The 21,748-nt window shown below is 31.9% G+C and overlaps 1 protein-coding gene across 4 annotated transcripts; it reads left to right on the top strand.

Annotated features, from left to right (window-relative positions):
* Positions 1–4,005: 4,005 nt before the first annotated feature.
* LOC107847762 (oxysterol-binding protein-related protein 1D) lies at positions 4,006–17,798 on the top strand. 4 transcript variants are annotated; one of them, XR_007046689.1, is made up of 9 exons: positions 4,006–4,973; positions 5,792–6,148; positions 7,274–7,358; positions 7,972–8,459; positions 9,497–9,652; positions 9,755–10,063; positions 10,483–10,827; positions 11,126–11,632; positions 12,017–12,155. XR_007046689.1 is itself a non-coding variant. In XM_047398814.1 (9 exons), the coding sequence occupies exons 1-8, from the start codon at positions 4,482–4,484 to the stop codon at positions 12,185–12,187; spliced, it is 2,391 nt and encodes a 796-aa protein (XP_047254770.1). In that variant the 5' UTR covers positions 4,006–4,481; the 3' UTR covers positions 12,188–12,219; positions 17,246–17,798. The 4 variants fall into 4 exon arrangements, 3 of the variants coding, with proteins under 3 accessions (XP_047254770.1, XP_016547722.1, XP_047254769.1); XM_047398814.1 differs by lacking the exon at positions 11,126–11,632 and adding an exon at positions 17,246–17,798 and having other exon boundaries at positions 7,984–8,459; positions 12,017–12,219; XM_016692236.2 differs by lacking the exon at positions 11,126–11,632 and having other exon boundaries at positions 7,984–8,459; positions 12,017–12,474.
* The last annotated feature ends 3,950 nt before the right edge of the window (positions 17,799–21,748 follow it).

Genomic DNA, 21,748 nt, shown 5'->3' with positions numbered 1-21,748 from the left:
ATCACTTTCAGTTCATCAAGAATATCAATTCTCATAATGTAAATATCATTTAAATTTTTTGAAAGAATAACTTTCACAATTCCACTTTCAAATCACTTCACTATTCACCATAGACACCAGGAAACACACACACACTGACAGATCCTATAACCGACATAAACCATGTGACCTACATGGAGTCCAACATACAACCCACGTTGGGGAGAGCCGTCCTATCCTTGTCATCGGAGTAGGACTATCGATATCAAATCCACACAAACTAGTGATCACTATATAAACAGCCTCAGGCTCACTCCTACGGGGGCACGTAGTTCTAGGGAAGTAAGGTCACTTTATACCTCCCACTCGGTGCTACAGATTTCTCCCGGACTTAGCTCAGGTCATTTCAAAGACAATCCATAACAAAACAATTTTAATAATATATAAATATACATCGGGAGCCATCATGCTTCCCATCTATCAAAATCAACCACGTTGTGGATTTCTTTCACACTCAAATTCAAAATAACTCCATTAAGACCAAAAGGTCAAATCATTCAAAATATCTCAAATATTCAACATCAACGTGCTTATAACACACATTTTCTCAAAAAAACACAATTTCCAATGGAGATTCACGACCTAAATATCAAAATCATGATAAATATCGTTCAAGACTCATGCTTTATATCACCCCACATGTAAACTCATCTTTCACAATCATAAATATCAAGATTTCATAATAATCATTATAAGATATGGGTTCATGCTTCAAATTCATAAAAATCAAATAAAAATCATGCCTTTGTAAAGAAAATTACTTTTGGGCACAAGAACGAAAGAGAGTTCTTGTTGAAAAACTCCACATACCTTGAATGATAAACTTTAGATCGATACTCATTTTTGAGATGTTAATCGTGCCTTTGAATGATGGTTCTTGGAGTTCTTAAACTAGGAACTTGGAATCTTGAATAAATTTGCAGAATTAATGGTGAACTTTGGAGGTTCTTGAAGTTGGATGTAGGAGCTTAGGGTTTTTTTTTTAGGGAGTTTGATGAAATATAACATATAATGCTTCTAATAAGCTTTAATATAGGGTTTGGACGGATTTCGGGTGAGGAAAAATGACCAAAACGCCCCTAAAAATCAAAAAAATTCTTGAATTTGTCCTTTGGTGGACTATTTTGATAGTCTGAAGTAGATCAACCATAACGTTTTACTCCGATATTCAAATTAGATGAAACCAATTTCATTAGAAAGAAGACTCTCGTATATTTTCGTTGATATATAGTATCTTACCCAGATCATTGTGTATGAGGAGTTATGATCGTTTGAAGTTGACCCAAAAATTCACTTTTGATAGGCTGAAGTAGATCAACCATAACTTTTTATTACGATAAACAAATTGGATGAAACCAATTTCATTGAAAAGAGAACTCGCAGAGCTTTCCGTTGATATATAGTAGATCACCTAGATCATTATGTACAAGGAGTTATGATCGTTTAAAGTTGGAGCAAAAATACGTCAGGCCTCAGTACTTTTTCCTGCACGTTTTACGGTTCACTACTATTCATGGTTCGATCAGAATGTTCATAACTCATCGCTCGGGTGCCCGTTTTGGATGATACATATGTCGTTGGAAATTTTATTTGATACTCTACGCAATGGTGGGTCATAATCTAAGACATTACGGGCAAAAAATTTATAATTCATTCTAGAAGATAAAACCCAACACGTTTACGCACAAAATTTCAACAAAAAATTTTCCAGGGTATTATAACCACATTGTGGATTTCTTTAACATATTGTTGTTATCATTGTTTTTAATGCCGTTGTTGTTGTTGTCATTGTCGTTCTTGTTGTTGTTGTTGTTCTTGTTGTTTTTGTTGTTCTTGTTCTTGTTCTTGTTGTTATTGTTGTTGTTGTTCTTTTTGTTGTTGTTGTTATTATTGTTGTTGTTGTTGTTCTTATTATTGTTCTTGTTGTTGTTGTTGTTCTTCTTATTATTATTATTCTTATTGTTGTTATTTTTTTTCTTGTTGTTGTTGTTGTTATTATTATTCTTATTATTGTTATTGTTGTTGTTCTTGTTGCTGTTGTCGTTGTCATTCTTGTTGTTGTTCTTATTCTTGTTGTTGTCGTTGTCGTTGTTGTTGTTGTTATCATTGTTGTTGTTCTTGTTATTGTTGTTGTTCTTGTTCTTATTCTTGTTGTTGTTCTTGTTGTTGTTGTTGTTGTTCTTGTTGTTGTTATTGTTATTGTTCTTGTTGTTGTTATTGTTGTTATTGTTCTTGTTCTTGTTGTTGTTCTTGTTTTTGTTCTTGTTGTTATTCTTATTGTTGTTGTTGTTATTTTTGTTGTTCTTGTTGTTGTTCTTATTGTTGTTATTGTTGTTGTTGTTGTTCTTGTTCTTGTTCTTGTTATTGTTATTGTTCTTGTTCTTGTTGTTGTTGCTGTTGTTGTTCTTGTTGTTGTTGTTGTTGTTGTTGTTGTTGTTGTTCTTCTTCTTCTTCTTCTTCTTCTTCTTCTTCTTGTTCTTGTTGTTCTTGTTGTTGTTCTTGTTGTTCTTGTTGTTGTTCTTGTTGTTTATTATGTAAATAAATAATATATATATTTAAGTTTGTTCACTTTTTAGTGCACAATCCATTTATTTATATTGTCTATTTATTTACTCTTTTTTTAAAAGAGTATCTTCAATGTTAACGACACATACTATTTTTTAAAAATAATATAACATATCTTTAGGGAAAAAAATGACATTAATGGCCGTATGATTGAGTCAACCTAAACGAAGGAAACTCATACAAGAGGATCCACTTTTGACACATAGAACAATCAACAAGTTGTGCTATTTGCTACTCTATAATCTATCTATAATTTCTTGTTTGTCCACATAATATACTGCATGTCAATGACCGAATGATGCAAATTTATAATTTTTTTTCTTGGTTATAAAGACAGACTACTCGATATTTTTCTACCTTCACACACCATTTAAGAATTTCACTGCTAATTAGAAGAAAAAAAAAAAAAGAAAAACCTTAGCAGACAATATAATTACTTCCTTAACAATTCCTTGCACAACAATTCATCAAACTTAAATACTAACTTCAATCATGGCTCCACCCATACTTATAATTGACTTCATGTTCGTTCTATTTTTTTCAATAAGCAGTTGCTTTTTGAACTAATAGAAATAATTAAGCTCAGTTTTATTGCAAAATCTGATAATCAAATATTAATACAAAAACTTAATATTTACTCTAGTTTGCATACTGTTAACATCATCAAGATGGAAAAAGAAAAATGAAAAAACTAACATAAAAAGAGAGAGCAAACGAAGGGTTGTAAATTTAAGCCACCTATAATAATAATAATAACAATTGTGCAAAAATATGAACAATATAAAGAAATGAATTCCGCACTAAAAAAGTACAAATCTAAATATATATATATATATATATATATATATATATATATATATATATATATATATACATACATATATATATATTGTTTATTTACATAATAATAATAATAATAATAATAATAATAATAATAATAATAATAATAATATAGTGACAGTACGTATAATGCACAATTATGCAAAAAAGGTAGATAAATAAATGTATTGTGCACTTATTTAGTGTAAATAGATTGTGCACAAAATAAAAATACAATATTGAAAAAAATGAATTATATACTTATTTTAAGTGCACAATTTATAAATAAATGGATTGAAGTACATAATCTAAACTTTACTCTTTAACATTGTTTGAATGCTTTTTGTTAAAATATAAAAGCATTGTGTATTAAAAAATGCACAAAGTATATTTTGGTATATTTTTATATATATGGCATAGATTAGTCAATTTTTTTAAAATAATGACATATTTTGATTCGGAACGGACAGAAGACATTTGGGGAAAAGATGGGGCCCGACAATGTTAACTGCTGCGCATGATAGCTGTCTCCACAATCATTACATCTATGCTTAACCAATCCAAAAATAAAAAGCCCAGGCATTTAAATCCCTCTCAATGGACCCTCTGCTAACCTACGCACCGTCTCCTGTGCTTGTACTCTGTCTCACTCCATTACTACTTTAATGGATCAGTAAAAAGCTTTCACCTCTATACATCTTTATATTTATAGCTGCTTCACCTATACCGATATCTACAAATATTTGAATAAATAAAAAAATTATTATTTTATATGCTAAATTTGACAAATACATTAATTAATATAGTAGTATAAGAAAAAAAAAGGAGTTTATATTTACTGTTACGTATCGGTTTTCGATCTTATGTCATATCAGAACAGTACCTCCTCCGGTAGTATCGCCGATTCGATCTCCGATCGGTTGCTCAGCATCGCATTTTTGAACTAGGAAGAAAATCGAGATCGTGGTTGTTCTTCTTCAGCATTGATGGATTTGCATCATTTGAGATGAATTGAGATTTGTAGCTTTTTCTTCGTGAAGTTTGTTCTTTTGTTGTAGATGAATCCACTGTGTTGCATTGCGCCAGTGTCGATTGACCGTGATAAAGGAAATCCGGCTGTGCTAAAGTCACAGCCCGTGACTCAAAGTCAGTTAGGGCTTGATATCAACAATGTGGGTGTGAAACCGGTGAGTTTCAGCTCAAGACAGAGTTTTACGAATGCACAAGTGAATACGGATTCGGATTCGGGTTTGGTTAATGAAAACGAAGAAAAGTGGAATGATTCGAAGGATTTTAATGGAAGTGTAAGTGTGGCTGGAGTGCTATGTAAATGGGTGAACTATGGAAAAGGATGGCGAGCGAGATGGTTTGTGCTTGAAGATGGAGTGTTATCATATTACAAAGTTCATGGACCGGATAAAATTGCAATGAGTCCAGGGAAAGAAAAGGGGTTAAAGGTTATTGGTGACGAGTCTTGGAGGTATATGAGGAAGGCTAATCGATTGGATGGATCTAACAAGTGGAAGCCATTTGGGGAAATTCATTTGATGGTTTGTTTATTCTCTAGTTCTTGTCTTAACTGTATTTAGCATTTTTCCGGCATTAATGGAATGTAAATCCAAAATAAAGTAGTTGAACGAGTCATGCATTGCATCAATTAGTTTGTTTGATGGATTGAGTTGACTATCTTAAGAATGGAAACTTTGATTTATACTGTGACGGGAAATTAGTGCCAAAGAGTTTGGACGTAGGACAAAAAATCTGGAAAAATGCACCAAGAAGTTAAAGATCAAGGAAATTTGGCTTAATTTCTGCTCCTGTTCCTATAAATTGTGGCTTAGGTATCCTAAGATCAGAAGAAAAGTTTGTGAAATTCATTATGCATACGCTTGGTAGGAGATAAAATGACTTAATATGTTCCAATAATGATAGTGTATTGATTGAGGAAATTAAATCTTTTACTTGATGAAATGCTAGGAAATGAAGGATGATCATCCTAAGTTGAACTGTCCTACACAAATGTTTTAAGATTTTTTTTTTTCTTTTTTGAGGAAAGTATTGCCTGCTTTCATTACTCCAAGAGTATCTTCTTATCCAACATATGAGAAGTGAATAAAACATCTCAGATGACAGTGAATTACTTCACTGGCCGCTGATTTTCCATATCTGCCCTGTTCCTCTAGTTTCTAAATATTCCTGTTCACTCTTCCATAGTTAATTCTTGTAATTCTCAAGCATCCTTAATGCAATTCATAAATTACTCTGTAAAGATTCTGGTAGTATGCCTGTATCTGTTTCCTCACTTCTACTTGTGATTGGCTATGGGTATATATTCTGATCAATTAGCAAAATACAACATGTCATACAGGTCTCCTCAGTTCGGGCAAGCAAGTCAGATGACAAAAGGCTTTCTATATTCACGGGAACAAAGACACTCCATTTGCGATGTCAATCAAGGGAGGATAGGACCACGTGGATTGAGGCTCTTGGGGTTGCTAAAGATCAGTTCCCCAGGTTGTTGTCAAGTGGTGATTTTGCATCTTCAGAAGATTTTATTGTATCTACAGAGAAGCTACGATCAAGATTGGTGCAGGAAGGGATTGGTGAGTCAGTGATAAAAGATTGTGAGTCTATCATGCTACACGAGGTTGCGGAGCTACAAAATCGGATGAAGGCTCTTCAACTTAAGCATATCATGCTTGTGGACACTCTTAGACAGTTGGAGGTAATTTATACTGTTTAAAGCTTTTATCTTACAACAACAACATACGCAGTGTATTCCCACAAAGTGGGGTCTGGGGAGGGTAAAGTGTATGCAGTCCATACCACTACCTCAGATGAAGTAGAAAGGTTATTTAAGAGAAGGAAGCAAAAGTTTTAATGCTGGTCTGCATTTTCTTTTTATGCTTGAAATCTCCTTTAGTGAATTACTTTTGTTATCATTTTGGTGTTTCTCTGTTCTTTCTATTCATGCCCCAAGTTTCCTTGCAAGAGTTCTCTTATTTTCTATTTTCAAGCCTAGACTTCATGCTTTCAAGAAAACATAAGAATGCCTTTAGGATTCTGAGCTAAAGGATTTCCAGCAATGGGAGTCAATGCCATTCTTGAATTCCTTGATCAATAGGGTATCTCTTCACTATTATGCCCCTAAAGTCGGAGTCTAAACTTGTCAGTAGAAGATGGTTTTTGTTGCTGTTTACTGAAAGGCATCGCAATGCTCCTCAAGTTTGTTTTCCAAGTTCTTGTTCATTACTCCTCCGCTAAGCTTTTGAGACCACAATAAAACCCATGCAATATAGGAGAGAGAAGTATGGTGTTTATTTTTGCATCAATTAAAAAGGTCAGTTCTTCGTCTGAAGAAGGTGAAGTGGAAGAGGAAGAAAGTGAAAAGGAGAAATATTATGAGAAAGAGGCGGCAAGGCCTAATTTAGGGGAATAAGGATAAAAGGGTCATTAGATAGGTACGTTTTATTTTTTAGAATTTTGTTTCTAAATAAAAATTCCACATAAGCAAATTTTAATTAAAAAAATAATTAATAGGTTGAGTGGCTTTTTAAATAAAACACTCATAGTTGAATGACTTTTGACGTAAAATCTAAAGTTAAGTGAAGATAAAAGTCCATAGCTAAGTGATCATTTGAGTTTTTAGCTCGTGAAACTGAGATTATCCCCTGATGTGTGGGATTGTCAGCTATTGTTATGTTCTACTGATGTTTGATTCATTTCCTGCTGTCTTGTTTTGAGCTTGGAGTTTCAATTGCTACTTAATTTTCAGCTGATTTGGGATTCTTAATGTATTTTTAACTTGAACATCAAGGTACTACATCTTAGTTCTCACTCTTTCTTGCAGACGGAGAAAATTGAGTTGGAAACAACTGTTGTGGATGAAACTAAAGAACGAGATTCATGTTGTGGACAAGGTCGAAGATTTAGTGGTTGGTTCCTATCTTCCTACTCCTTTAATATATCTTAGAGTCAGATGTTCGTCCATTTTTTCTGAATATCAATAATGTTGAAAATTTTAAAGATCTGGCACAGTATCTTCCCAATAGCTTTTGGTCTTTGAGAATGGCTAGTTTACATGGTCAGGAGCCTCCTGATGCATCAATGTTGATTGATTATCCTATAATCTTGTCCCCTGTGGAATTGGGAGGGGGGAGGGTACATTATAAGACAAATGATTAATTGGTGTTCAGTTATTGTAAAACCTCCTGCATAATCTCCTTATCCCTTCTTAGGTTGTGCAGTGGTAGTCACAGTTCTTATCTATAAATTGGTAGATGTTTTCATTTCAAAATCAAGGGTCTTTAACGTTGTATATTGCAGCTTATAGAAAACCATTTCAAAACATATACCTTGCTGTAAATTTGAAGTTGTGTCCTAGTGAAAGAGTCTTTTTCTTGTTACAGCTGAGGATGGTTTCTGCAAGTTTGTTGTTGAAGAGCAGATAATAACATTTTTGCTGGGGTTCCTTACATTTCCTTTCAACTAGATTGAAATTTTCACTTTTTAGTTTATATTAAATCTCAAAAAATCATAATCTCTTAGTGAATGTTGCAGATTTTTATTCCATTATCTCTGAAGGTAGTGCTAGTGACTCTGACGCTGACAATGAAAGCCGATATGGTGGAGATGCTGAAACAGATGAAGAAGATGGTGCATTTTTTGATACAAATGATTTTCTGTCTGCTGAAGCTCTTAGAAGTGCTTCTTATCGCAGTAGAGAGGGTAGAGGAAATGCTTGTAGCTTATTAACCTCTGAGAATGAGATCTCTACTGGTCGTGCACACGAATTACATGTGGAAATGAAGACAATCAATTATCCCTATATCAAAAGAAGGGATAGCCTACCAGAACCAAAGGAAAAAGAGAAGCCAGTTGGTTTGTGGTCAATAATCAAGGATAATATTGGGAAAGACCTGTCTGGTGTGTGCCTTCCTGTGTACTTCAATGAGCCACTATCTTCACTGCAGAAATGTTTTGAAGATTTGGAGTACTCAGACCTAGTTGATCAGGCACTGGAGTGGGGAAAGCAGGTCATTCCTCATCTCTCTCTCTCTCTCTCTCTCTTTGCTTTTTATGGTAGCTAGCTTTTTAAAAAGTTTGTTTTGCTGTGCAGATGAAACAGCTGAATTAGTTTCCCACCATCTGTTTCAGTTGGTTATTTTCCTTGTGATCTTATGGCTTACACTACCGTGCACAATAGGCTATCAGTTGAACCATTTGATAAACTGAGTATACTGTTAGCAGTATTTGATATTTAAGTACATAAGGTTTTGGATTTGTATGTGATTTTGGTTATTTCTTGAAGAACATAGCTACAAGCATGCAAACTGCAGAGTTCTTCTGAGTAGCAAACTTATTATGGAGTGTTTGAATCTTTTCCTGTAAAATATTGAGAAATCGATCCACTTTTCATCTAAGTTGTTCTATAAGATCCTATTGGACTTGTACATGGCAAAAGATAATGGGTTTTCACAGTACATCTTCAGTCCTAACCCTGATGTTTCCAGTCCAGATATTTGGCTGCCATCAAATATAGAAATTAGACACTACAAGTTTTTCGTGTAACCACCTAGACGTTAAATATTCTGCTTGCTCCTTGTTGGCATTTTCCTTCTTTTTTTTTTTTTTTTTAATTCGGAAGTCTTAAATAGTTTTGTTGTGGCACCCAGGGCTTAGTTCAAGTGGCAAAGGTTGGCGGACTTGTGGTTTAGGTCACTGGTTCAAGCCTTGCACTATGCGAACTAAGCGTGGTATTTAAGTGGAGATTCTTTGAGGGGCAGGTCATTATTCCATAGTATTGAAGGCTGCAATTGGTCCTAAGGTTGTCTTCTCATTCATAAAAAAAAAGTTTTTGTTATGAGCCATGAGTATCACATTGCTATTGTCTTGAAATTAGTGTTGTGTGCAGATGTTTTGAGTTTTTGTATTCTCACATATATCCTGTCCCTGAAATTGCTTGTATTGACGAACATTATTACCCCAATGGTTTTGGATGGATAATTTTTTTCCTTACATCTTTAGTAAGTTTTTATATAAAGTAATTGAGCTGCATAATTATTTTCTGCAGGGAAATTATCTGATGAGAATTCTTAAGATTGCAGCTTTTGCTGTATCTGGTTATGCATCGACTCAGGGCAGGCAATGCAAACCTTTTAATCCTCTCCTTGGTGAAACCTACGAGGCGGATTATCCAGACAAGGGTCTACACTTCTTTTCAGAAAAAGTAGGAATTTTTTTGTGAAACGTCTAAAAATTTGATCTGAAAAATTTCTTTCATATGACTCTTTTGCTTCTGTAACAAATAGATGATGTGCATGAATTTCAGGTTAGTCATCACCCCATGGTTGTTGCGTGCCACTGTGAGGGCAGAGGGTGGAAATTCTGGGCAGATTCTAATCTCAAAGGGAAGTTTTGGGGACGTTCAATTCAGCTTGATCCTGTGGGGGTTCTAACCCTGCAATTTGAAGATGGTGAGACATTTCAGTGGAGCAAGGTTACTACTTCTATTTACAACATAATAATTGGTAAAATCTATTGTGACCATTATGGCACTATGCGGATCAAAGGCAGTGGTAAATATTCTTGCAAACTCAAATTCAAGGAGCAGTCTATTATTGATCGAAATCCTCATCAGGTAATATTTATTACTAGTAGAATTTATCTGTTCTTTTAGTGTTTATGTGGAAAAATGAACCTTATAAGGTTATCCACTCAGTAAATCCAAATAAGTAGTAAAGTAGTTAGATATTATCAGTGTCTACAAGTACAGAGCTTTCTATCTTTTCAGATTATATTAATAGAATAAGCATCAAATGGATGAACTGGTATTACCAAAGCCCTTTTGGAAATGGTCTTTTTTTACTAGATAAATGCTGATGAACAGCTGCTCTTTGCTAATTGCTGCATATTTGGAAATCTTAGTTATTTTATATCTTAAAAGTTCTGTTTAAATGTTAAAGAGTATGTGAATGTCCATTTCAATTTGTATGGAGGGCATATGTTTCTAGTTTCAACCAAACTAAAAGATTAACACCTATCTTCTGTGAAAAAAAGGTCCATGGATTTGTGCAAGACAACTGGACAGGAGAAAAAGTGGCTATGTTATTGGGGAAGTGGGATGAAGCAATGTATTATGTGTTAGGAGATCCAACCACAAAGCCAAAGGGTTATGATCCCATGACTGAAGCCGTATTGTTGTGGGAGAGGGACAAATCCACTCCCAAAACAAGATACAACCTCACACCTTTTGCAATGTCTTTAAATGAATTGACACCTGGCTTAAGAGAGAAGCTTCCACCAACTGACTCAAGGTTGAGGCCTGATCAGCGCCACTTAGAGAATGGGGAGTATGAGCTGGCTAATGCAGAGAAGCTTAGACTTGAACAGTTGCAGAGACAGGTACTCGTTCATTTCTTTTTACTGTAGTTTGGAACTGCACTGCTTTTATTGAAACATAAAAATGTGAAGAAGGAAAAGGTGAACATTTTGTTAACCATTTAATTTACAATGCAACTTTTCCCTAGCATAAGCTGGCTTTTATATATGTAGAAATAGATTGTATAATAGTCTGTTGTGTCTAAATGCCATTCATGTTCAGGATATTGATATGTATTTGTTTTGGATCTATCTTGAAAGTTGAGATATTCTTGATGCACTGTTTTCTATTTGTTTGAGTCGCTATTCTTACTTTCTTAAGAGCTATGCAAAGAACTGCCTCCAAAGGTGTGGGCCTAGTGGTCAATGAATTGGGAGGAGACCATGTCTCAGGTTTAAATCCCAACAAAAGCAAAACGACTGGATGATTTCTTCCCATCCTCCTAAGATCCCAAGCCTTGGCAGCAGAGCTACTTGGTGGGAGGGTGGCAAGCACTTGGTGGAATATTCGAGTTGCTTGAAAGCTGACCTGAAAACCACGAACATAAAAATTGCAAAAAAGGAGCTGTGCAAAGAACCACAGTGCAGTTACCTGATAACTTCTGTCATCTCAAGTGGTTACAAAAGCAGATAGAAGAAATCTGGAGAAAGCTAAAACATCTTTGGTTTTCCTCTGCGTTCTATCTAGTGTAATTGAAGGTCTTTTGAAGCCCAATAACCAGGTCTTACTGTGAAAGGAAAAAGCCGCCCTGGCATAGCAGACGGGTTGCTCCCTCCGTCGGGGACACGTGCATAGCCGCCGAAAGTGGCTAAAAGTCTACCAAAAAAAGTGCGTGACTAAACTCTTTTTTAGTTCCACCGAGAAAGTCTCCTTTTTTTAATAATCTTATATAAGACTCCACTCTACTAGAAGCAACAACAAAGGTTTTGAGGATTGTGATACCAAATCTGTCAGAAAATTTGTCCACGTGTAAGTAGAGAAGAGAGTCTACTACTTTAAGCAGAATGCATATCACCTGCACTATATTTTATTCTTCCTATATTAGCTGCAGAAAGTCTCTGCTGACCATGTGAAGCTTTTGTTTTAGTTATCCTACTTAAACACATGCAACTTGTTGAATTTATCTTTAAGGAGTCCATGGTGATTTTAAAGTCCACTTTTTTTTGTGTTTCTAAAGTTTCATTGATTAACCAATCATAATTGCTGCTGCAGGCAAGGAAACTACAGGAAAGGGGTTGGCGACCAAGATGGTTTAGCAAGGATGAGGATGGTTGTTATCGCTATGTGGGTGGATATTGGGAAGCGAAAGAGAAACATAACTGGGAAGGTATCTCTGATATATTTGGGCAAACAAGTGATCCTTCTCCAGTAATCGAAGAGTAAATCCCTAGGTCTGCTCTTCATTTCTCATGGAGGTATAAATGTTACATGGCTTCTCTAGCAATTAGGTTTCTGAGTTTCGACAGTTTCTTTCACGATGCTACTGTCCATTTTAATGTGTATAATAGCTCTTCTAGGGTGCTTGGTCCCGTATCCGTTCAGCTAGACATTTTTTCTCAAGGAATTTCGGAATCGTTCCAACTGGGAGTTGGAACTATTCTTAATTGTGACGCTTCAAAGTTATTGTTTTTCCAATAGGAAAAAAAGGGTTATCCCTAGTTACTCCGAAACTTGATTCAGGGTGTGTTTGGTACGAAGGAAAATGTTTTTCACGGAAAATATTTTCCTAGCGGTGTGTTTGGTACGAAGGAAAATGGTTTTCATGGAAAATATTTTTCTAGAAAACAGTTGGTTTCTTACTTATTTTCTTAGGTTTGATTGGTGGATGAAAAATGTTTTCTAATGTTTGATTGGTGAATGAAAAATATTTTTCATAAAATACATTTTAGTGTTTAGCTAAAGAGGAAAAAATACATTTTAGAAAAATAGTTTGACCTTGAAAAATACTTTTTTATGGTGTGCTCGATATGAAGGAGGAAAAACATTTTCTAAAAAAATAAGTTGGTTTTTATGTATATTTTCTAAATATGTTTTCTAAAAGTACTTGTATACATTTAACGAAAACAATGAGAACGAAAAGAAAAATAAGGGTGGAATAAGAAAAAAAATTTGAATTTTTTTTAAAAATAAATTTGAAAGTTTAATTTTTTTTGGAGAGGGGGTTGAGAGGTGGGGGGTGAGGTTGTCAAAAAAGATAGTAAAGGTGGAGTAAGAAAAAAAAATTAATTTTTCTGGGGATAAGGGAAGGAGGGGAGGAGGACTAGTAGGGGTTGGGGTAGGGGAGTTGGTAGAGGGGGGGGGGTTGGAGTCGGATAATGGAGGGAAAGAAAAAGTTTAAACTTTTTTTTCTTTTTTTGAAGGGAGTAGGGGTTTGAGTTTTGGGTTAGAGGATGAGCTAAGAAAAAATTTTGAAATAGTTTTTTTGAATGGGGGTAGTAGGGGGTGGGGGTCGGGGTAGGGAAGCAAGGGTGGGGTAAGGATTTTTTTTTTGTTTTTAAAAAATAAATTTTAAAAAGTTGATTTAAAAAATAAATTAAATATTTTCTTGGAAGGGGTTGGGGTTTGGGAGGGGGGAGGAGTAGCGGTTTGGATTTTGGGTAGGGGACAAAGTAAGAAAAAAATTTGAAATGTTTTTTTTTGAATAGGGGTGGTAGGGGGTGAGGTGGGATTTGGGGAGGGGGTAGGAAATTGAGGGTTGGAGTAGAGGTGGGTGATTTTGAGAGTAGTATTAATTTTTCAACTTAAAAGTGAGATTGAAAGAGAGTTGGAAAATGTTTTTTGTTTTTACTTTTTGAAGGAAAGTCATTTTCTTAGTCCTTAGATTTGAGGAAAATAAGTTGATTTGAAAAATATTTTTCAAAATTTTTAAGCCAATCAAACATGAGAAAATTGGAAAACATTTTCAGAAAATGTTTTCCTTCGTACCAAAATGTTTTCCTTTATACCAAACACACCTGAAAATGTTTTCAGAAAAGAAGTTGATTTCTTACTTATTTTCTTATGTTTTGTTGGTGAGAAGAAAATATTTTTTGAAAAATATTTTTTAGTGTTTGGTTGATGAATGAAAAAATAATTTTCAGAAAATAAATGTTAGTGTTTAACTAAAAAGTAGAAATACTTTTTATAAAAATAATTTTTGACCTCGAAAAATATTTTTTTAGGGTGTGTCCAATTTGGAGGAAAACATTTTTTAAGAAAATAAGTTGTTTCTTAGTTGTATTCTTGTGTTTGTTATGCAAATAGGAAAATATTTTATAAAAGTATTTGTAGATACTATTTAACAAACAACAATGAGAACGAATAAAGTAAGAAGGGTGGGATGAGAAAAAAGTTCTGAAACTTCTATAAAACAAATTAAAAAATTAAATCTTTTGATTTGGAGAGGGGGCTTGGTGTGTGGCTGTGGGTAGGTGGGTGGAGGTGAGGGTCAAAATAGGTGATAGGGACGGGGTAAGAAAAAAATTGAGTTATCTTTGAAAAAAAATTGAAATAATAATATTTTTTTTGGAGGGGAGGGTGAGGTAAGAATAAAATTGAAATTTTTTGAAAAATCATATTTGAAAGATTTACTCTTGTTTTTAGAGGGGAATGGAGGGGTGAGGGGGCCGGTAGAGATGGGGTCGGGTAGAAGGTGGTATAAGAAAAAAATATTGATTTTTTTTAAAAAAGTTAATTGTTTTTGTAGAGAGGGAGGAGGTAGGGGTCGGGGATGAGGTAAGAAAAAAATTTGAAATATCTTTTAAAACATTAAATATGTTTTTTATATTGGGGGTGATAGGGGATCAAATGCCGAGGATAGGGGTGAGTGATTTTGAGAGTTGTATGGATATATCAATTTAATAGTGAGGTTGAAAGAGAATTATGAAAAATATTTTTCTTACTTTTTGAAAGAAAGTCATTTTTCTTAGATTTGAGAAAAATAAGTTGATTTAAAAAATATTTTTTAAAATATTTAAACCAATCAAACATAAGAAAATTAAAAAATAATTTTCTCTGTCTCAAATTAGGGGTATGCATCCTTTGATAGACTAGATATTGAGGGCTCAATATATGCTTTTTGATTTTTTGTCGGTTCATGTGACATAAATAAAATTTAGATAATAAATTATATTTTAATATATTTTTAAATATTTTAAGTTATTAATTATTAATAATTTTCAAATAATATAGATATTATTCTCTTTGGAGTAAAGACATAAAAATACCCTTAAACTTATTCACTCAACTTACTTTAATCCTTTAACTAAATTTTTATTTATTTACCTCTCTGACAATTTTAAAATGAATTGAAATCCACCATTACATCCCAGGTCACGTGTTGAAAGCTCGTGAATGAGTTAATTTGACGTATTAACTATTTTTTAAGTACAAAAATCATTTTATATATATATATATATATATATATATATAATGGTCTTATACATTTTAAATCACACCCAACCCCACTTAATTCCTCAAAACCCCTAATTTTCTCCACTCCTTCAATCATTCAAAATCTGCTCAATCTGTGAAATTGATGTAAAAATTGAGATCATTTTTTATTTTTTTTCTTAAGCCGCTCAAGTTTTAGCACGAAACATAACATTGAATTCATCTCCTTCTAGTATTATTTATCCGAAAAAGGCTAATTTATCATCTCCATCTGATTTTCTTCTACTATTTTTAATTCTTCTTTTCAATTGAAGACGAAGAAGATGAAAATAAGAACAATACAGAGAGTAAATGTTTAAATGTGGTTGTTTTTTTTAAAATCAACGATTCAATTTTTTTGAGAAAATTGAAAAAAATTCAGACCCAGCAAGAAAAAGAATAGGATTTTTCAAATCCAACAACAAAAATTCAAGATTTTCTAACCCGACAATAAAAGAAATCAAGATGTTATTAACGTAACTACAAAAATTTCAAGATTTTCAGATCCAAAATTAAGTGATGATTGCATCCTTGATTTGTCAAGGAAAATTTTAAGATTTTACGAATTCAAGAACAAAAATTTGTTCCTTTCTGAGTGACTAATTGGATTAAAGATTTGATTTTTTTTTATTTATTTTTTTTGGATATAATAGAGCTAGAAATGAAAAATAGAGAGTATTTGTTCATACACACATTCGTGGTATAAGGTGAAGTGAAAAATGAGATTTAATTTGGAAATTGAGGTATTTGTTATGTGTGGGTCGGGTAATGGGTCGGGTTTTGGTAATTTAATGAATAAAAAATGTAAAATAATTTAATATGTGACGTGGACCAATTAGAAATGCGTGTGTTTAAAGGATTTAAATAAGTTGAGCGGATAAATTCAGGTACTCTTCTCTTTGTTCAAACTTTTGTGACGTTTGATCGTCAATTATATCTTTTAAATTTTTAATTATTGTAATTTATAATATTTTTTTTATTTTACTAATTAGAAGTGACATAGTAAATTATTATAAAAAGTATTTATGAAAAAATTCAAGTAGGCTCATCTAAGACGTAAAGTTAATTTAAAACATGAAAAGTTAATTAATTATTTTATATTTATTTTATTTTTTACTAAATATTACTCCCACAGTTTAAAAAAGAATGACTTACTTTCCTTTTTAGTATGTTTAAAAAAAAATGACCCGTTTCCTTTTTTGGCAATACTTTAATTTCAACTTTTCACGTGACATATTTAGACGACAAGATTAAAGGATATTTTGGTATATTTGACACAACTTTAATTTAAGGTCATAAGATTCAAAAGTCTTCTTTATTTTTCTAAACTTTGTGCCAAATCAAAGTAGGTCATTCTTTTTTAAACGAAGTGAGTATTAATTTTATAATACATAGATGACTTATAATAATTAATTATGAGTGATATAGTAAAAATACGACTGGAGCAGTTGAAATAATCATATCATAAATGTTTATTTTACTGTACTTATTAAGTATCTGTATTAAATTTTTAATATTTAAATGCTGTAAAATAATTAATTAAAGCAATTAATTAGGAGTGACATGGTAAAATTATTGTTGAAATATGAGCAACTTGCATCAATGACTTTATTAATTTTTTGTTACTACTCTTTAGTGTTTTGGTATTTGGTACTTTCTCTGTTTCAAAAAGAATGACCTGCTTTTTTCATTAGCTTAAAGAATTCTAAATCAATTAAGTTTGATTTTAAAAAGATTTGAAAAATTTAGAAATCAATATAAAAGCGTTAGAATAAGAAAAATTTAAGAAATACCAAATTTTAAAAGTTTTAAGTACGTAATAAGAATGTAATGAATGATTTTGTAAAGATTTAACTTTAAAAACAAGAAAAGATTTTTGTAATACCCCGCAAAGTCGTCTTCCAGTCTGAGCCTTAGAGCGTATTCAGTAAAGCAAAAATTTGAGTCTAAGAGTTTCAGAAATACCTTCTCAAGTATGAAATATTTTGAATCATGTGGAATTTCCCTAATTTCTACCTTTTTGTCATGTAGAGCATTGAATAAGCTTTCCATCGATACCAAATTCGCCCAAATCAGACACTCGGATGAAGAGTTAGAGCCATTTTAGTGAAACAGTGTGCCACCTGGCACCTTAGCGCATCGCGGAGCCATCCAAAATGGCAATTGTCAAAATCCAGTGAGCCTCCACGATTCTACTGTATCGCGGTATAGTTTCAGTTCACAACCAAAGATGGCAACGCGATTTCCACCGCGTCGCGCCGTTATGCAGTTTCCCAATTGTCCATTTTCCAGTGAGCTGGTGCGATTATGGTGCGTCGCGCCAGCATGTAAAATCGGCATGGATATTTTTCAGAACCTTGTAATGTGACCTTAAAATGAGCATGGATATTTTCCAGAAATATTCATTTGAATATTTTCACTATTTGTCCTCATTTTTTTATGCAATAGTTCAACTAGTTCAACGTAGCTTGTTGAAATAGACATGCTAACAACCATTCTAGCACCTTCACTGTATCTGAATACGTTCATTTCAAAAATTATTTCACCACCCGAATACAAAGCAACCATCACATTTTCTTCAAAATTAATCATTGTCTCTGCTATACACAAAAATAAGATATGTATTATATAATTATTAAAATAGAAAAATAATTTTAATATATTACAAAATATTGACTATCCATACCTATTAAAAATTTGTAAATGTTGTTTCCAAAATGAAGCACAAAAGAAAAAGCTTTGATTAAAATTATAAAAATGTGTTGAACATTCTATACAAAGCATCTCTTATAATAATCTGCTTTCCTAAAATGTTATGGGCAGTAACGTTTTATTGATAAATCAATCACCAAGATTTCAAATTTACAGGCCTGTGATTTGATTCGATAGAAGCGTTACTCACAGTAATGTTTTTATGTTAAAATGTGACTAGTAATAACGACTTTAATGTCAAAGATTCTGCTGGGACACTTGATTTGATAGTATCGTTGTTTGGAGTAACGTTTTATAGTTAAAACATAATTGACAGTAACGTATTTAATTTCAGATTCATACAAAGATTTTGATGTGCAGAGTTGCAGAGTGTCATAACTGTCAGTAATATTTTATGTCAAAAACGTTATTGTGGATGACGTTTTATGACAAAAACGTTACTCACAGTAACGATTCTATTCTAACATCTACCAGTAGTTCTTTTTGGTCTATTATCTTTTTTGGAAACATAATACGTTACTGGGAACAACGTTTATACTAGTTTGGTAAAGTTTCAAAAAAAAAAATATTACTTTGGTGAATTGATTTTTAAAATGACTTATTTTCGTCTAGAACTCCAATAAACTAGTATGAAGTGGGGCTCACCAGATTGTAATTTAATAGGGCTGGGCTACAATTTTGACTTTTTAGCTCAGCTCGAATAAGCTCGTTGGCCCTTGGGGCTTGAACAATATGAGCTGGGCTGGGCTGTGGGTCAATTAAAAAATAGAATAGAGTACTAATAATAAAAAAAGAGTCCAAATTCAAAGTCTAGTTGGACCATCGTAGATATTTAAATATTAGTTATGTTTATAAAATAGATAAATAATTAAAATACAAAATATATAATTTTATAAAGAATACATAATTTTTAAAGAATCAAATATGTTTGATGAAGATGACGTGGCAATGTTGAACACGTCATAATTCCCGTGAGAGTTTTTTTTAAGAGTTCATTTTCACTTTTAATGGACTAAATATTAACATTTCTTTGTGTTTTATTGTGATCAATAAAACAAAATTAGGTTAATATTTCTATTTAGCTAATTATAATAATATTACTCATTAACTGTTTCATTTGTTTTTCAACATCTCTATTTGATTTAAATTTTGTGTCAAAAGTTATTCAATTCACAGATTATAAGGATTTATTTTATAAATTTGAGACTTGATTAACAAGTAGTAACTTCATGTAATATTATATTGTAAATATTTATGTAATCAACATTTTAAAGTTTAAATTAATATTATAAAAATAATATATTTTAAAAAGTGAACTGGCTTGTGCAGTTAAAATAAAATTAGGTTAATATTGCTATTTAGCTTGTTATATTATTACTCATTAATTGTTTCGTTTGTTTTTCAACATCTCTATTTGGTTTAAATTTTGTGTCAAAAGTTATTCAATTTCACATATTATTAAAATTTTTTTTGTAAATTTGAGACTTGATTAATAAGTATTAACATCATAAAAATATTATATTATAAATATTTATATAATCAATATTTTAAAATTTAAATTAACATTATAAAAATAATAAATTTTAAAAAGTGGGCTAGCCCATGAAGGCCCGCAACCCACAGTGTAATGGGCTGGCTTGCTATTTTCTGACCTGTCATGTTGATGGAATAGCCCAGCCTGACCCGTCAAACTCCAAAGCCTATGTAGGCTAATTCGGATGGACTGGTCCAACCCGTATTGACAACTCTATCACCAACTCCAGCTAAAAATGGACTAATATGCTTATAGAGGAAACTTGCTTTCTAGAACATTTGAATTTGAAACTTAAGGTGCATCGCCCCCAATATCTATATCTATAATCTATAATCTATAATCTATATAATATATTATAAATAAAGGTGTCAAGTGAGCCGGTCCGAGCCAAATCGGAACCGGCCCGTTTAGTTTAATCGAATTGTGGGCCGGTTTCGGTCCAGGTTGGGGTTAGGTGGGCTGGGCCGGTTTCGGGTTCAACAGTAAAAATGTTAAAAACAACCCTGAACCGGCCCACTTAATCCAACCCGGTTAAACCCACCTAAACTCGGTCAAACCTGATTAAAAACCGGTCAAACCCGTTTAAAAAAAAATGAAAAATTCAATATACACTACATACACTACAATTATATACACTATATACACTTCAATATACATTATATACACTACAATTATACAATATATATTTTTAAAATATATATAAACAATTACACATATATACGTATCATTCAATATATAATTATATATGACTACACGTACTACTTTAAATAAACACATACTACAAATCTACAATAGTACAATATATATATATACACTACAATATATATTTATAGTTATATACTAATTTATAAAACATATACACATTTATACGTTAAATATATACGCTTATAGAAGATATATACGCATATATACCCACCATTCAATATATATGTACTTCTTTAAATAAAATATATACTACAATATACATATATATATATATATATACAACAATATGTATATATATATAATTACATACTAATTTATAGAACATATACACTTGTATACGTTAAAGATATACGTCTATAGAAGATATATACACATATATACGCACCATTCAATATATATGTACTACTTTAAATAGAATATATACTACAATATATATATATATATATATATATATATATATATATATATATATATATATATTTACTACTATATATACATATATGTATATATACTCATATACCAATTTATAAAATATATACACTTGTATACGTTAAAGATATAAGTCTATAGAAGATATAATACATACACATATATACGCATCATTCAATATATATGTACTACTTTAAATAAAATATATATATATATATATATATTTATATATACTTACTATACTAATTTATAAAACATATACACATGTATACGTTAAATATACACGTCTATAGAAGATATACACACCATTCAATATATATGTACTACTTTAAAATTAAATAAACTATATACTACAATATATATTTATTACAATATATAGATAGTTATACTATACTAATTTATAAAACATTTACACATGTATACGTTAAATATATACGTCTATAGAAGATATATACACACCATTCAATATATATGTACTACTTTAAATAAAATATATACTATTCTACAATATACATTTATATATACTACAATATGTATGTATATATATATATATATATATATATATATATATATATATAGTTATATACTAATTTGTAAAACATATACACTTGGATACATTAAATATATACGTTAAATATACATGTGTATAGAAGATATATACAATAATATATAAAACATATACTACTTAATATAATAAATTAATAATACTTGATAGTTAATTAATGAATGTTGAATTTTATTGATTGCAAAATGATCCAAAATTTATAATTTACATGAATAAAAAATCTACAAACTATGCATCATTTTTTCCAACTCATCCATGTTAATATTAACGGGAACTTGCATAGGATAGTCAAAGTCAATAGGGGCAAACACATGCATTGGACTTGATTCTGCTGAGTTCTCCCGCGAAGTCATAATTTCTTCAAGTTTCTGCTCGTCATTTGGCTCTGGTTCCATTCCTTGATTTCTTCTTTCTGCTCTAATCCAATCTCTGAGGTAAACTAGAACATTTATTGCATTGCTTCCCAATGAGTGTCGGTTGTCTCCAAGTTGCTGTCGTCCTTGACTAAAGGCGCTCTCTGATTCAACGGTTGACGTTGGAACGTTCAAGATATCTCTAGCTAATCTTGAAAACAGAGGATATTGTGATT

This window comes from Capsicum annuum, chromosome 11, assembly GCF_002878395.1.
Source record: "Capsicum annuum cultivar UCD-10X-F1 chromosome 11, UCD10Xv1.1, whole genome shotgun sequence".
Taxonomy (NCBI): Eukaryota; Viridiplantae; Streptophyta; class Magnoliopsida; order Solanales; family Solanaceae; genus Capsicum; species Capsicum annuum.
Note: the sequence above shows the minus strand (reverse complement) of the source record. Positions and strands in the feature narration are given on the sequence as shown.

Excerpts from the sequence above, each read along its gene's own strand:
- LOC107847762 (XM_047398813.1), top strand. The coding sequence starts at position 4,482 with ATGAATCCACTGTGTTGCATTGCGCCAGTGTCGATTGACCGTGATAAA. Across the intron at positions 4,974-5,791 it reads TTGGGGAAATTCATTTGATG|GTCTCCTCAGTTCGGGCAAG; the intron begins GTTTGTTTATTC and ends CATGTCATACAG. Across the intron at positions 8,460-9,496 it reads CACTGGAGTGGGGAAAGCAG|GGAAATTATCTGATGAGAAT; the intron begins GTCATTCCTCAT and ends TATTTTCTGCAG.